General features: G+C 37.1%; 1 protein-coding gene across 1 annotated transcript in view; it reads right to left on the bottom strand.

Moving 5' to 3' along the window:
* Positions 1–870: 870 nt before the first annotated feature.
* Positions 871–16,881, bottom strand: part of TET1 (tet methylcytosine dioxygenase 1) — a 183,968-nt gene continuing 167,957 nt past the window's right edge. The window contains exon 12 of the mRNA XM_001368924.4: positions 871–12,125. Within this exon, the coding sequence (XP_001368961.3) occupies positions 11,008–12,125 (1,118 nt within the window). The 3' untranslated portion in view covers positions 871–11,007. The remainder of the gene's footprint in view (positions 12,126–16,881) is intronic.

The following is a 16,881-nucleotide window of genomic DNA, read 5'->3' as shown; positions in this document are numbered from 1 at the left end:
AGGAAGCCTAAAGTTCTGTATGTCTGATGAAAATGGGATTAGAAGGAATTTGATGAGATTTGTGAAAACTGAAAATAGCTAAAAAGAGCTACCATACATATATATATATATATATATACACACATATATATGTGTGTATATATATATATATGAGAGTACCTTGTGTCTGCAATTTGTGTCTGCTTTATGCAATATATTGTTTAATCCTCCTAAGATAGGTGCTTTCTATCCCCCCATTTTATATATGAAGAAATCGAAATCAAATAGTGACTTGGTTAATAGAATTCTGTATACCTGATGAACTGTCACTAAGATTATTTTTTTTCCCCAAACTGCCTTCTTCCACTAAGACTTTAAAGAAAATAAACCCAGTTTCAAACTACTTCATGTAAGTCAGGTTCATGTGTGGTCACAAGTAAGTCATCTAACTTCCATATTTCTTTTTTCTGTGAGGCTCAAATAAGATTAGGAATGAAGTGCTTTGCAAACATTAAAAAATATAAATGTCAGATATAATTATTGTTATCCTATCATTCTTCTGGAATTTGTAGACATACCCTCATCTCCAAAAGGGATAACTGGCTATTTCTAATTGTAGTTAAAACATATACCATTGGGACACCTAGGGGAGCACAATGGATAGAGCACTGGGCCTGGAGCTGGAAGGATTTGGGTTCAAACTTGGCCTCAGATATTTCCTTGCCGTGTGATCCTGGGCAAGTTACTTAATTCTGATTGTCTAGCCCTTCCTTTCACCTGCTCTTCTGCTTTAGAATTGATGCTAAGACAAAAGGTAATAGAGAATTACTCTCTTCTGCTATTAAATTAGAAAATTAAAAAAATTTAAGAGCAAAGAAAAATTAGACCATCAAATGCAAAATAGAAGTATAAAATTTATTTAAAACCACCCACAAAGTTCTGTGTAATCAGGAATGATACAATTTGTAATAGACTTTTTAAAAACTCATGACAAGATTTAAAATATATTTTCAATTACAGTATTCATTTAGCCATATTTAGTTAGGACAATGAAAAATGAAATTGAATGCTCTAAACATGAGACACACAAGAAAATAGAACAGAACAAATTCCACAAAACTATCTTTACACGTATGTTTCAATACTAGTATCAACATTTCAATGCATCTTGCTACATAAACATGGAATCCTGTACAACAACTGCTGTGCACCAAAAATTTAGCTTAATTAGGTCTTTCAAGTAACATGCAGTCACAACTCATAAGTCTTCAAGTACTGCTGGTAAGGGTTCCCTAGTCTGCAGAGGTTATTTCCAATGTTAATTGTCAACTTAAGTCGGTAACTTTCCTTTCCTTCTGACTATGATGTGGTGAAGTGCTTTTTCTTTTTACAATTTCCCCCTATATGTTGGGGACTAAAAAAAAAAAAGAAGTGTTTTTTTTTTTTAAGGAAGACTTTGCTTATTAAGTCATTCTGTTTACTAGAACATGTGATACAGTAGGTTGGTAATAGGGAAAACATTCCCAAATACAAAAGTTTAAAGCTGAAAATAAATAGTAAATGTACCCCCCCCCCCCAATTAAAACTAGCTTGACTGATTAGATATTAATTTGCTTTAGAATTGACGACTGTCTCAGGTTCAATGATACAGAACCTTTGAATAACCTTTTCCTCTTCCACCAAATGAATTTTGCTTCTGCTGACATCTTATTGGAACCAGGGTGTTACCAGGCATAGGCGCCTACCTGGTGGGATCCCACATACTATGAACCAAAATGTAACTGGTATTGTTGCTTTCTCCTAATTAGCAGGTATGGGAATTGCCTGCCTGGATTTCGAGTTCCTTCCAGAAAATGTCATGGTGTTTCAGCACAACTAAACAAGATCACGCACCCCACAGTTTGATATAATGAAACTAACTTTATGTTTACGTTACCAACAAAATGGTTCCCACAATATCATTGAGGTTATTGTCCAGGCTATTATTTAGGTGTTTATTTAAAAGCACCCATCACAGTGATGCACATTGACATAATCATTAGCAACAATAATAGATTCCCAAAATCTGAAGAAAAGTGAGTTTGCTTTTTGACAGCCCATAATCCCTTGCTTTTATGAATTCGTATTTCTTAAATTGTTTAATAACAGAACCTAGGAAATGGTAAAGGTTGATGTTGATGCGGTTATTGGGCCATCATTACTATATGGGTGGGGAGTAAAATATTTACAAGTTTGGGCCAAATCTCTTGACATTAGCTAGCACCAAGAATCTTCTTTCCTTTTCTTCTTACAGCTGCGGTAAAAGCATAGTTACATTTGCACCTAGATGCAGTGAAAAAAAGGAATCTCCCCAATTGTCAGACAATACAGTGGTCCATTCCGGAGATGATAGCACATCCTAGACTTTTGTTCCTGGGAAAGATAAAATGGTGGATTGTCTGTCATCTACCCTCAGCCCATCCTTAGTGCGATTACAATTTATATAGACTGACTCATTTTCACATTGACCTTGAATGACAAGTTACATTATGTATGATTTTTTGCCTTTTCAGGCAATCCTCAACTGATTTGGTTAGAAGCTCATTTTCTACCTCTTCCCCACCCTACCCCTTGGCTGCATTTAGGAAACAGCCCAGAATATTCTGAACACTAAGAGTTCCAGAAAACAAAAAGCACACACAGCAAAAGCTCAATAATTCAGAACTGATGGTCATTAGGATTCATAAATATAATGGTGCTTGACAAGGTAAATAATGAAAACAAAGAGTAAGCAAAAATACCCTGGAAATCTTTTTGAACATTTCAGAAGCACCATTTCAATTACAGTGTGGATTAAAAGAAAACTCTGAGCACTCTGGAAGCACCAATTCAACTCAAGTATGGATTAACAATGTTCTTTATCTATTTGTCTGGCCAATTCTCATCTTGGCTACTCAGTTATTTGTTTGTGTTACTAGCTGCACTTTGCCCTGGGAAATGTGTCAGGAGCACTAGGTTTTGAGTTCCAGATGCTCTGGCTAGCTTTGCAACTCTGGGCAACTCATTTCTCCTTGCTGCACTGCTTTATCATCTATAAGATGGAAACAATGAAGGATTGCCATTCTACCTTTGCTGAGAATAAAAGTGAAATTTGAGAATCCCTTTGAAAAGAAAAACAATTGTACAAGATTTATTATTACTATTAGATTGCCCTTCACAATTATTACTATTTTTTGTAGCAGCTACTTTTAACCCCTGAAACTAAGGTGAAACAGGTCTCCATAGCAGATCAGAAGATGGATAAATGATTTCCAAATGGTGGGCTCATCCCTGAACCCTGCAAATGGCAACCAGGGCCACAGAGTGGCTCCTGATGAAGGTCAAAGGGCTTTTGCATCTTAGCAGCATTCAAAAATTACTTTCACTTGCTTTCAGCCAATTTCAGTTGGTCAGACTAAGTCTTCAGCAGAGCAATTAAAGAATCCCTCAGCCTGTGGAGTCAGGTAGGAATTAGAACAGAAAACGTGTACATTTCTTCCCTTAAAATGAAGCGTTGATCATTTTCCATTTATGTAGCCCATCATTCAGATTTGTAACTCTCAGACCAACTTTTCCTCCCGATTAGACTGAGTGTAAGACTCTGGGGCACTAAAGTAGTAGTCTTGTTAAGCCCTTTCTAGATATAATCAGTAAACCCCTCTCTTTTATATCCCATTTTGCAACACAATCGCTCACTAATGAGTGTAAGTTTAGCGCTTTAAACTGCCATAGGATTTGGGTGGTTGGCAAAAGGGAGTAATGAGCACACTGAGGCGACCTGTACCTGAAAAAATGGATCCTGCCTCTCTCAGAAGAGGCCGGTGCCATCAGAAGAACATTATGTCCAAGCAAGACACATTGTTCTTTCCATCCAAGGCATTGCCAAGAAAAATGAACAGGGAAGCGGAAGGGAGGCCAACTTTGCAGACTTCCCTGTTACTGACACACAAATTGGTTAGGGGAGAGACATAGCAATTGTAAGTGGGTAAAGTGAGAGAAAGACCTCAAGCTGAAAATAATAGGCGTACTGAAGATCAACATGGGGGCAGAAGGAATGGGGGGGAACCAGGCAATTACTTTTTGAGCAGTTTAGAGTTAACTATGGATTCCTTATTTAATGATCAACATTTTCCCTCAGAGGAAGAAGGTTAGAAGTGAAAGTTAAGAAAGAAAAGTTACCTACCATCTTTATCTCTTTCACCTTTGATGTTTTTCATGGGGGCAGGAGTCTCTAGATAAAAATCACCAATAAAATAACATCAACAGAAAAATGATAAAAGACCAGATAAAGATAAAGAACCAGAGGAACAACCACAAGGAAGTGCCTGCAGGGTAAAAAGCAAAACAAAAGAAGGAAAAAGAAAGGAAAAGATCAGGGCAAAATTTTGAAAACTAGGAGAAGACAGTAAATGAGGAAAACAATTAATCTGAGAAAGTACAGGGTCAGGCTCAGAGCTTGCCTACCAAGGACACTGACTGGTCCATGGAAGGCAGGAAACGATTTAGGAAGAAGGCAAGAAAGAAGCTTATGACCAACCTGAAAGCACAACATAAATACTGCTTGTGAATGGTAATATGGCAGAAACAATTGATAATGGTATTTTAATGAGTGGCCAGAGGAAAGAATTAATTTTGGTAGAATCAGAGAGATGAGAGGATGGCTTTCAGTCATGTAATTTTGGGGTAGTATACACAACAGTGCTATTAGAAACTACAACCACCTGAAGGATGTTTTTCAGGTAGAGAAATCAACAGAGAAAACTCACTTTTTATTAAAAACCAGAAATTTCAAGCCTAAGTAAACTCCTAAAAGAGTACAGAACACTTACATTTGGGAAGAAAACAGTAACTGTCTAGAGAGTGGGTAGGCAACCTACACATCTGGCTACTTTGCTTGGGTAGAGAATGACACTAAGGGGATTCATAGCCTTTTAATGGGCTAGCTAGCTTTGTACAATAAACCATTTCCACCGAATACATGCTCTCAAAAGCAGAACATCATTCTAGTAAGTTTGTCGCTAGGTACAAGGGCATCTCAATGAGATATAGACGAAGCAAAGTTAAACTGCCAGATGCACTCTGGAAAAACTTGAAGCTTGCAGCTGACTTAGTGGTATTATCTCTGTATATAAAGGACCACATAGCTTTCCCATTTCTTTTTCATGGGCACTGTGGCTTTTGAGTGTCATCTCTCCATCACTTCACAGACAGCTTAATCTCCTGAATTCAATTAGTGATCTGGGCTTGTCCAATTAAGGACTAAGCTAGGGCAGGTAGAGGCCTCTCTAACTCCCTAAATATTTAGGCATATTAGGGAGAAATTAACTGGAAACTTGCTGAATGCAGTCCCTTGATAAATTATTTGCCGATTGGAGCAGTCAATATGGCTTCCATCTTTAGCAGGAGCCAAGAAGATTCCTTCACAGATAAAAGTCAGAAAGATTATTGTATAGGCATGAATAGAGAAGGGGGACATTCTGCCCTATGAGCAGAGATGCAAGAGATGAAATTAAAATATTCACTCTTAAATTCTCCAATATGGTAGAAAGACATTGCTATGATGTACTCAGGCTGTATCCATTGTTTTAATGATGTAGGATTGTTTCATCTGGGTAAAATATACCCATACGTTCAAGGTAGTATTGAATGAGGAAATCTAAATTAGGTTTCTTTCCTCTTTTTAGTCCTGGCAATGGCAGGGAGAATTTAGAAAAGATTTTTTCCATTTCTTCAAAGTAACAGACTTTCTCTGTTAAATGGACATCTTGTCCTATGGTCATCCAACTCAAAATTTTCACACAAGATCAAAGTCCACAGTAATGTGACATTTACACCAAAAAAGGTTTCGATAGACAAAATGGAATTATGTGACATAAAGACAGCATATACTGGTATAAGTATATCAATTATCCACTCTCTACAACATCAAAATTGGCATGTAGTCTGCATGGTCTAGTGAAAAGGGCATTGATTCTGGAGTCAGTGGACATGGGTTCGACCCCCAGCTCTTCCACTTTCTACTTGTATGAATCTGGACAAGTCACACAGTACCTTTTGCATCTTGTTTTCCTCATCTGTAAAAGGAAGGGTTTGGAGTAGATGACTTCAAGTCTCTTCCAGTTCTAAATTTATTAATTGATGATCATCATGGATTTTGTCACAGGCAACTTGTCTACACACACTAAAGTATTTTGGGTTTCTTTCCTTGCATGTACTATTCTAAGGTTTCCTTCTTTTTTCAATTAGTCAGATTATATAGAGACACTAATAAAAGAATAAATAGGCTGTTTTGTATAGATTGATTCTCAGAAGATGGCTTACATGAAAGACATACCTGCTGTGTTTCCAGCTTAGCTAGGGTGCAGGGTCACGGGTCTGGTTTCCCAGGAATTTGCCTGTGAATCAATTGTAGTTGAGTGTCTCTCCTGAGAATGTTAAAATTGGCCAGTAGAAAAAGACACTATGCATGCACCTTTGCCTAATACAGGTACTGGAAGATTATTCAGAAAAGAAGCAGCAAAATAACAACTTCTAAAGAAATTTAAAATCAGGCTTCTAGACAATAAAGATATTACTCATTTAAAGGAAGATTTGAATCGGATTAAATTCATCAAGTATTTATTAAGCACCTACTAAGTGGAATGACTTAACAAATGCTTCCTCAATCACAACAACAATTCTCTGATTGAAGCTATAGTTGGTTAAGCAGCTGCACACATTATAGAAGTGATAAAGAAAAAGAAAGGATTAAGACACCAGCAGAGATGAATTTAAAATTTTACCATCTTGGGCTACTGGTCTTTTTATGAAAGAAGTTTTATAGCAATGGTGCCAAAGAGGTAGCTGCTGGCTGTAGTGGGCAGCTGCTATCTTTGATAAGAGAACAGAGATGAGGAGATTTGTAACTTGCTATAAACTGAGGCTTATAAATGGCACAGTAGGTAGAATGCCAGGCCTGGAGTCAGGAAGACTACATCTTCCTGAATTCCAATCTGATCTCAGACATTCACTAACTGTGTGAGGCTGGGCAAGTCACTTAACCCTGCCAGCCTCAGTTTCCTCATCTGTAAAAATGAGCTGGAAAAGGAAAGGAAATGCCAAACCACTCCAGTATCCTTGCTAAGAAAACCCCAAATGGGGTCACGACAAGTCAAATACGACTGAAACAACTGAGCAACAACATAAACCAATGAGGTCAAACTCCTCGGGCTTCATATTAACCATGAAGATAATGCATTGCTTTCAATAGTTTATACTATTAAAAAAACAAAATTCAGATAATGATTAAAAAGAGGAGGGACAGAAGCATGGAGAAATCAACAACTTAGTCAAATTATATAACAGAACAGTCTTCTAAGAAACCTAATTGAAGCCAGATTTATTTCTGAGTTTTATAAATATTCGTATTCTGAGCTATCACAATGAAGATTCCAAGAGATGTATATGACATGGACTACTAGAAATTAAATTAATGTGAGATTAAAAAAAAATCCCTGGCAATGGAAAAGACCAAAATGAGAAACTTTTTGAAGGGGTTCAGTGATGTGGACATCAGTGATGACCACAAGCCATAACAGAACAAAACGGATTTCAAATTTTATGGGAAATAATTTGATTCAGATTAGGTGTCTCCCTAATTTTACCAGGCTCCAAAAATCTGAATGCTGAGGGATTGACCTTCTTTTGACCTTATTAAACATTTTTAGGGGGCAAGAACTAGGAGGAAATGACAATGTAAGAGTCTTGTGTGGAAACTAGCAAGAGTTCTTCTGTTCCCCATAATTCAGGGACCCAGAAAACACAAGAGGCCACATTCTACTACACTCAACTGAAAATGCATCAACCTCTGCGTTCCTGATCAGATGGATTACTACAACATGAATTCACACTGACAGAATAGAGAGGTCCTTCTGAAAGGCTAGCAAAGAGTTAGGAAAATTCTAGTTTGCCTTATTTTCTCCTAGGAAGACTATTTAAATACTCTTAATCCTACTATCTCTTGGACCAGAAGACCAAGGGTAAAACATTTTGAGAAAATTCCAAGGCCTTCTTTTGTAACATTTTTTTGAGCTTTGCTTGTTTTTGACACCGTCTCGACATTCCAATCCTAAGAGACGGGTCAGCAATTTCCCCCAATAACTCTGTTTGACTAGGAAATAACTTGGATTAAGGTTGCTAGTAGAAGCTAAGGCTCAGAATTGAAAGTTATTAAATATATTCGCACCTCTGCTAAATCTGTGACCAGAAAGGTTGCTCTTTGGGGTTGAGGGACACAGGAGCTCTGACTCTACCATTTGAACAACATAATACAGGGTCATCCAATACGGAGTTACATAGCTCACTTCTAAATTTCTACTTGGCTCATTTCTAATCAGTAATAGGCCACTGGGCTAACAAAGGAAAAATATGTGTTCCTGATAGTCCAAAACTCGCAAATACCTTGAAGCAGCCAGAGCAATTTATAATTCACCACTTGTACAATCATAACATATACAAAACTTCAGGCTCACAAAAATATACATGTTTTAAAATGGAGATCTAAGGCACACAAAAGACTAAAACAACTCAAAGCATTTTCGTATGTAGGTTCAAGAAGCAGAAAACTTCTGGTCCAAGATGGTGGTCCAGCATTTTGACTTTTTTTGTTAGTTATGATCCCTTCATATTTCTTACTTGAACCAGTCAAAAGCTGGGCTCAACATCTTGCTCCACAGGGTATTTGCCAATATTACTTAAGACAATAAGTTAGAAAGTGTTTAAAGAGAGAGACAGAAATGCCAATTGGGGTATATGGGAATTTTTTTTTAATTAAAAAGTTTATGCATTTTTCTGTACCCAAACTATTGGTGTTAATGGTTATGGTAGATTCCTATGGCATTTCCAAGGAAAAAGCACCCTAGGTTTAGAAACTAGCAAGTAACCTAGACATTTCAGATTTATTTTGTTATAGCACCTCTACATTATAACACAGTCAAATACAGCATTAGTATAATTCTTCATAGACAAAAGATTTAGTTTAGATAACCTTACTGTTTGGCTATAATTTCATTCAATAAATAAGTGTAAAAATGAAAAGTAAAGGAAGATGGGATTCTGTAGTATTTAGTAAATGGAGTGTCTACTTTTCCTATTTCTTAGAACGAAAGTAACCATATATATATATATATATATATGGTGACCATAGTTTTCAAAAACCGGGAGCAAATGATTCATAATTCAAACAAACTTTCCAACAAAATATAAATCCGTGTTTTAAAATATGTATAAAAGTTGCACACGCAGGGGAAAAAGACCTATTTGAACTGTTAGCAATTTTCTGGACTACTGCACATTTTTGTAGGACCTTGCTTTAATACATTTTATACAAGAAATTAAAAAAGAGATTTCATTTTTTCATTTGAATCATGTTTTTCTCCCGTATCAGTAAGATTTTTCAGAACAAACAAGGCAAGTTGAGGGATTATTTGTTCATTTCAATTTCCACCTTGTACCTTCCAGGCGTTAGAAGACTTGGTAGCTTGGTACTGTAAAAATGGAGATTTTGAACCCTAGACTTCAATCCCCAGAAGTCCTTGGTATTTCCCAGAATTCCCTATAATCTCACCTGAGTGTCCGCGAGATCACAGTTGGTATTTAACTGGCAGTAACACCTCCCACGTGTGCTTCTCCTCTCTTCCACTGCAATGATGTAGCAAGTATAGTGGTAAGCTAAGTGGGGATTTTGAATGGGCTAATCAGCCATGGTCACGTGGTTTTTATTTTGTATCCTTGATTTCTAATAATCCTCAATAAACCTCATAAAATCTAATATTTTTAGTATTCGATATATAATTTAATTTTTACAGTACCCCTAAAATGTCAATCTGCCATGTGATAAGAATCCACTTCATTTGCCTTCATTCTGAAAAAGTACTCACTGATGAGAACATATGAGAGTTTGCTTAGTTTAATAACTGCAGGTCTGCTCTTATACATCAGAGAGCTTACCTTCAAAAAACTCCCAATATGTTACTTTAACTCCCAATAATGATACAGACAGGTAATATATTTCCTAATTTTGATTTTGTAGACAACAGTTTTCTGCATTATTTACTGATTTATATATATATATATATATATATATATATATATATATTTGATATCTTTAATGAAAAAAGGTAAAAAAAAGAAAGAAACACCACAAACCACATACATTATTAGTATACATATTTCAGTATGGAACTCTACACAGCAAGAATAAAATGATCTCTTTTGTAGAATATGCACAAACAATAGACAATATGATTCTTATACTATACTATTTCAAGTTAATTTTAAAAATAGAAAGTGCTTTTAAAATATATATGTATATATATTTACAGTTTACAAACAGCCTCCAACCATCACTAAGAATAACAACTGGGTTGTTCTATACGACACAAGAACTCTTTCCAGAGAGGGAATTTCATTGGTTATTTATGAAGATATTTGTGAATTTTCATTTTTAGAGCAATGATTGGAAGTTGTTGGAACAATGGCACCACGAAGTAATAGTTCAGCTTATCTTTCACTGTTTCATTGTGGTTAAGCACCAAGAGCTGTGGAGAGCTAATACTGTAAAACTTGATTTTACCTCTTAAAATAGGGAGGAATCTGTTAAAATCCTCTAAAAATGATTTTTTTCTTTCATAGTAAACAGACCCGATTTAAAGCACCAAAATATAAATTCCTAAAGGTCATAAACTGAATCTTTCTATCAAGGTTAATAACCTAACCAAAACTTTTCTTAAGCAATCTATTAAAAACTATAAAATTTCTTTTTTGTTTAAAATGTGCTTGAGCACCACTCCACTAATGGTCAAAATAGAAAGTCACATTTAAGAAACCACTCTCCCCCCACCCCCTTTTTACCTCAGCCTTAAAATGGTTGAGATGAACATAGAGAAAACTACAACTTTACTCTTTTTTTTTTCAACAGCACCTTGAAGTAACAGAACATTGCACTGGGACAAGATTCTGTTTTAAAAGCCTTCAGACCCAGTGATTGTAAGGCCCTGCAACTTGAGTGAGGGCATAAGAAGATACTGTAATGACATTGTCATGAGTTACTGTTAATGCTTTCCGGGAAGGAATCTGGTTCAATTCATTTTCCTCACAGAAAATCTCAGGACTCTCAGTAGGCTGTTTTGTTTTCTGGTTGTTGGCATTTTCAGTAGCTAGCCTCTCGGCCTCTCTCTCTTTCTCTCGGGCTCTTTCTGCCATCTTTGCCTCCCATACGGCCCATCCATGCCTTGGTTCATTTAAGTTCTTGTGCTGATAGAAGACGAGGGAGATGCGTGTGGGATGATTGCGGTTTGGCTTCCGGATTGGGGTAGTGGCATGAAGCTCTCGCCGGGCACACTCAATTAGCACCGAGCCGTGGGAAGGGGCCACTGCCACACCACCAATGTTGTCATCCAAGAAGTTGTGTTCACTGTCTGACCACATCTCTTCTGACCTCTCTTCACTGTCCGCTGATTCTGTCAGCTCATCACTTGGGGTCTGCTCAGTGGCTGACGAAAGAGGAGCAGCTAGCTCAAGCTCTTGTTTGGTGGCATTTGCCAGGGATGGAGCCAAAGCAGCAACTTCACTTGGACCTGTCTTATGCTCATAGTCTGATTTCGCTGGAGTGGAGTCATCAAGACTAGGTATCTGAGGAACAGGCGACAGTAAAGACGGAGGTGGAAACGTTGCCATGTTGGAAACTAGATGCTCAACTGGGCCAGTAGGAAGGTCAGCATGAATTTGGGGATCTGTCATGGGAGAAGCCACACCAGGAACGGATGCTGGCTTGGCATTCAGTAGAAGTCCGGGGCATTCCTTGGCTACTGTATTAGCACCACTGTATTTTGTAGACACCACTGTCCAGGGTGGAACACTACCCTGGTCTGAAAACCCATAGGAAATTTCAGAGTCATTCTGAAATGAAGTTGTGGCCAAGCCAGACACTGGGGTTAGGGGGGAGTTCAGAGGTAAGTTTGTCCCTTTCAGGGGGTGATGAATGGACTTAATCCAAGAGTAGCTTGTAGTGTTGGCCACACTATGGAGGTTAAAATGTGAGTCTGGAGGTTCACTCTTTATCTCAGGTTGCAACGCCTCAGTTCTGTTTCCTATACAAAAAGAAGAAATGGCAGAAAAGGTGGAAAAGCCATAGTAACATGTAAATACAAACTGCTTTTCTATATAGTATGCAATAAGGAAATGTTGCTAGTGAAATATGCTACTCTTAAAATAATCTGCTATGTGTTATCAAGCACAAGATTTAGACAGTTAGCCCTAGAAAGGATCTTAAAAAAATCACCCAAAGGGCTCTGGAATCATGTATACTCTTGATCCAGCAACACCACTACTAGGTCTATATCCCAGAGATTTAAAAAAAGAGAGAAAAGAACCCATTTGTAGAGAAATGTTTCTAGCAGTTCTTTTCATGGTGGCAAAGAATTGGAAAACGGAAGGGTTGTCCATCAATTGGGGAATGGTTGAATGAGTGGCCTATGATTACAATGGAATACTATAAGAAATGACAAGCAGGATGATTACAGAAAAACTTGCAAAGACAAACTGATGCAAAGTGAACTGAGTAGAACCAGAAGAATGTTATACATAGCGTGAGAAATATTTTTTGATGAACAAACATCAGTGACTTAGTTATTCTCAGCAACAGTGTAATTTTAGACAATCCCAGAGACTTATGATGAAAAATACAATCTGCTTCCAGAGAAAGAACTGATGGAGTCTGAATGTAGAACTTTCATCTTCTTTTCCTTATTTTGCTTCAAATTCTCTTCCACAAAAATGACTAATATGGAAAAATGTTTTACATGACTATACATGTAAAATCTATGTAAGATTGTTTACCATCTGAGGGAGGATAGAAAAATGGGAGGGAATGATGAGTAGGATGGGGAGAGATAATTTAGAATTCAAAGTTAAAAAAAAAAAACCCGGACCCCAGAATTGGTTTGGTTGGTTTTGCTGAACTATTTTTTCTCTTTTTCTTCTTAAAAAAACAGTCATAAGGGAGATGGCTCTCTGGGAAGGTGAGAATACAAAGGAGACATCTAGGTGATGAGATAACAAGAGATCTGTACAATCTATTAAAAAATTTTAAATGACCCCGTTTAAAGGTAATAGCTAGTGGAAGCCTGGGGAGTAGCAGTGACTGCCTGTGGCCACACAGGGAAGAAAAGGACAGAGCTGAGGTTCAAGCCCTGAGGTCTTTTCTGTCATGCTGCTTTGTAATATCTGCTATTTTTCTTTCTAAGCAGCACTTCCATTTTGAAGGTCTCTGAGTGAGGTCTGGGGGAAGTCCTAAGGAACAGAGACATCTAGAGACTAATAAATTTAGGAGAGTCAAAGGTAGGATTTGAATTCAAACCTCACTGACTCTGAGTCCGGCAGTCTATCCACCATACCATGAATACCACATTGTTCATATCATTGTGTAAATCAGGAGTAGAGAAACATACCTCAAACTGCTGACCCAATCTCACAGATAGTTATTGCTTTGTTAAATGCATAGCTGGCATGGAATTGCCTTAAGGAAGTACATGGTAATAATTGTTTTCATCTTTCCAAAATTTAAAGGAAGTCCAATTGACCATATTTTGAAAGTCCAGTTTAGTAAAATAGAAAAGATCTCAACACACAGCACTAGAGAATCTGGCTTTGCTTCTATCCCTAACCATCTATGCGACCATATTCCCCACTCTGGGTCTCATGTTTCTCACTCGTAAACTGAAGTATGTGGGCTGGGGTGGGATTGGAATGGGGGACTGGGATTAGATGATTTCTAATTCTAATGATTTCCAGGTCTCATGTTCAGTGATTCTATTCTTAAATCAGAATCCTATAGAATAGAATAGAATAGACTCTTATAGAATAAGTGCAAGCTTAAATTAAAGCAAGTAAACACATAGACAAAGGGATTGATTCTAGTCATGGTAAAGCTACATTTTTGAGAAAGGGATGGTTGAATAGACTTAAAGAAAATGAGAAAATTGGCAATAAAGAATAATTTAATTGAAGAAATATTCTGAAAATTATAGGAAATAAAAGTACTTCCTTTTAAACCCTTTATTCACTAGGATAAAATAATAACCATAATAACAATTTCATATGGAAAATTATATAAAGCTAAATATCCATCATTTAAAGCTTTTTTCCATTCATTCATTTTTTAAAAAATCCTACTTTGTGGAGAAGTTGGTTAGGCAAGGAAAAAGCCTTCAGGAGGCTCACCAGGGGCCTGGGTTTGTAATTGAATTCTTTCACTCTCAGGGCATTTGATTCCAGAGAGTAATGGTTCCATTATTCCATATCAGAACAATATTCCAAACACCATTATTCCATATCAGAACAACAGTAGCTAATTTATACAGGATTGTCAAAGAAATGTTCCACTTAAGTGAATTTCCTTTCTTTTAAGCTCTAAGTCTGATTTTTAAAAAACTTCTTTTGAAGCATCTTTTAAAAATACATTCCACATTTTATTGCCATACAGTAGGGAGAGGATCTGGTATTTCACTGATGTAGGGAACTTTCCAGGATCAGGAAACATTCATCACTGATGCAACTGGGCACTTTTGTGGTAAGCAGAGAGAGCAGCTTAGAGTGCTCAGGGATAAAGTGACTTGCCAAGGATCACATGACTAATATGTGTCAAAGGGGGGGACTTGAACCTAAGGCTTCTTGGTTCCAAGATTTGTTTGCTACCCACTCTACCTTGTTCAATATAATTCCCACAATCATTTACATTAGCCAAAATAATACTTGATGAGAACAGGAAGTTGCATGGTATTTTTGACAGAAAGCTGAACCTGCAATCAGGGGATCTATCTACTTTTTCTGTTCCTTTCCTTTCCTTTCCTTTTTTCTTTCTTTCTTTCTTTCTTTCTTTCTTTCTTTCTTTCTTTCTTTCTTTCTTTCTTTCTTTCTTTCTTTCTTTCTTTCTTTCTTTCTTTCTTTCTTTCTTTCTTTCTTTCTTTCTTTCTTTCTTTCTTTCTTTCTTTCTTTCTTTCTTTCTTTCTTTCTTTCCTTCCTTCCTTCTTTCTTTCTTTCTTTCTTTCTCCTCCCTCTCTCTCTGACTTCTCTCTCTCTCTCTCTCTCTCTCTCTCTCTCTCTCTCTCTCTCTCTCTCTCTCTCTCTCTCTCAGAATCAATACTGTGTATTGGTTCTAAGGCAGAAGTGTGGTAAGGGCTAGTCAATAGGGGTCAAGTGAATTGCCCAGGGTCACACAGTTAGGAGGTGTCTGAGGCCAGATTTAAAGCCAGGATCTCCCATCTCTAAGGCCTGGTTCTCAATCCACTGAGCCATCTAGCTGCCCCCAAGGACCTTTACTTCTAATCCACACTGTTGAAAAGGTCTGTTCAATAGGAAAAAGAGCCATCAAATAATGTACTTTTTTAAAGCTTCTTCAATCCATAAAGACTTAACCAAGGAAGGTAGAGAGGAGCTTTGATCTTAATAATGAAGAATATTAATAATAATAATAATAATAGCTGGCACTTATATCACATTTCAAGGTTTCCAAAGCACTTTGCCTACATCACCTCATCCTTGCAACCAGCCTGCAAGGTAGATGCTATTATTATCACCCTCATTTTATAGAGGAAGAAATCAAGGCAAACAAAGGTTAAGTGACTTACAATAATGAAAGGGGTAGCCACATGGATGATATCATGGATTTTGAATTGGTAAGTAGAAGACTTAGAATCTTGGGAAATCACTCTTGTGTTTACTTGGCACAGGGATGGATGGTTAGGCCTGGAATTAGGAAGTGCTGAGTTCAAAACTGTTCTCAGACAATTAATAGCTGTGGGAAGCTGGGCAAGTCACTTAGCCTGCCTTAATTTTCTCAACTGTAAAATGGAGATAATGGAATCAACCCTCCCTCCCACCTCCCCAACTCCTGGATTACTATTGGGATCAACTGAGATAATGATTGTAAAGCTCTTAACACAATAGTGGGCACATGGTAGGCACTTAATAAATACTTGTTTCCAGTTTGTCTTCTATCTTCTGACCTAGAACCCTACTTTGAGACCCTGACAGAAATATAATGGAAATAACAGAAGCTAAAAGCACAAAACTTTTTCTTTTTACATTGAAAAGATCGACTCCCTTCCCTTGAACAAAAGAGAAATGGCAAAAAATGAAGAGGATAAATAACTATAACTTAAAGTGTAAAGACAAACAACACTAAAGAAAGCTAGAAACCAGGGAAGAGCATGATGGGACAGAAACAAAGGGAAGAGAGTAGAGCAGGACAAAGGCTTTCAACTATGCTTCCATATCCAGAATATCAGCATATCAGCACAACTGACCACATGAATAACAAAAACTGATGAGGTTTCTTCTCTCTTAAGTGATTACTGTAAATGGAATGATTGGCCCAGGCCCACATCCTCCTCAAGAAAGGTAGGAAGTTGAAGCTCAGATACAAAATCAAACTTGTGTCCTCTCTCATTGAAGAGTAAAAATAAAAACAGTAAAAATGGCCAAGTCTTAGGGACTTAGGACTGGAGGAGAAAGCCAAAGTGAGCTCTCCCTCCTTAAATCTTCCAGAGCACTATTGGGCTCCTCTTATCAAAGTTATAGGAGGTGATTAGAGTATGTAGAGACACATCTGATCTCCCCCACTTAACCCTGAGCTCTGCCAAGATAGAGTTTACTCATTTTGATCTCTCTAGTGCTTTGTACACATTAGGTAATTCATAAATGCTCCATTAATTAAGTAAAGAGAATTACTATGAATATGATATACATTTCAAAGGAAGAGAAATGAAAATCCCGAAGTAAAAAAAAATTATAAGTTTGGGAAAACAAAGCATACTTGACCAACTTTAAAGGGAAAACCTTTTGGTC

This window comes from Monodelphis domestica, chromosome 1, assembly GCF_027887165.1.
Source record: "Monodelphis domestica isolate mMonDom1 chromosome 1, mMonDom1.pri, whole genome shotgun sequence".
Lineage (NCBI taxonomy): Eukaryota > Metazoa > Chordata > Mammalia > Didelphimorphia > Didelphidae > Monodelphis > Monodelphis domestica.
This window is presented reverse-complemented; position numbering and strand designations above follow the sequence as displayed.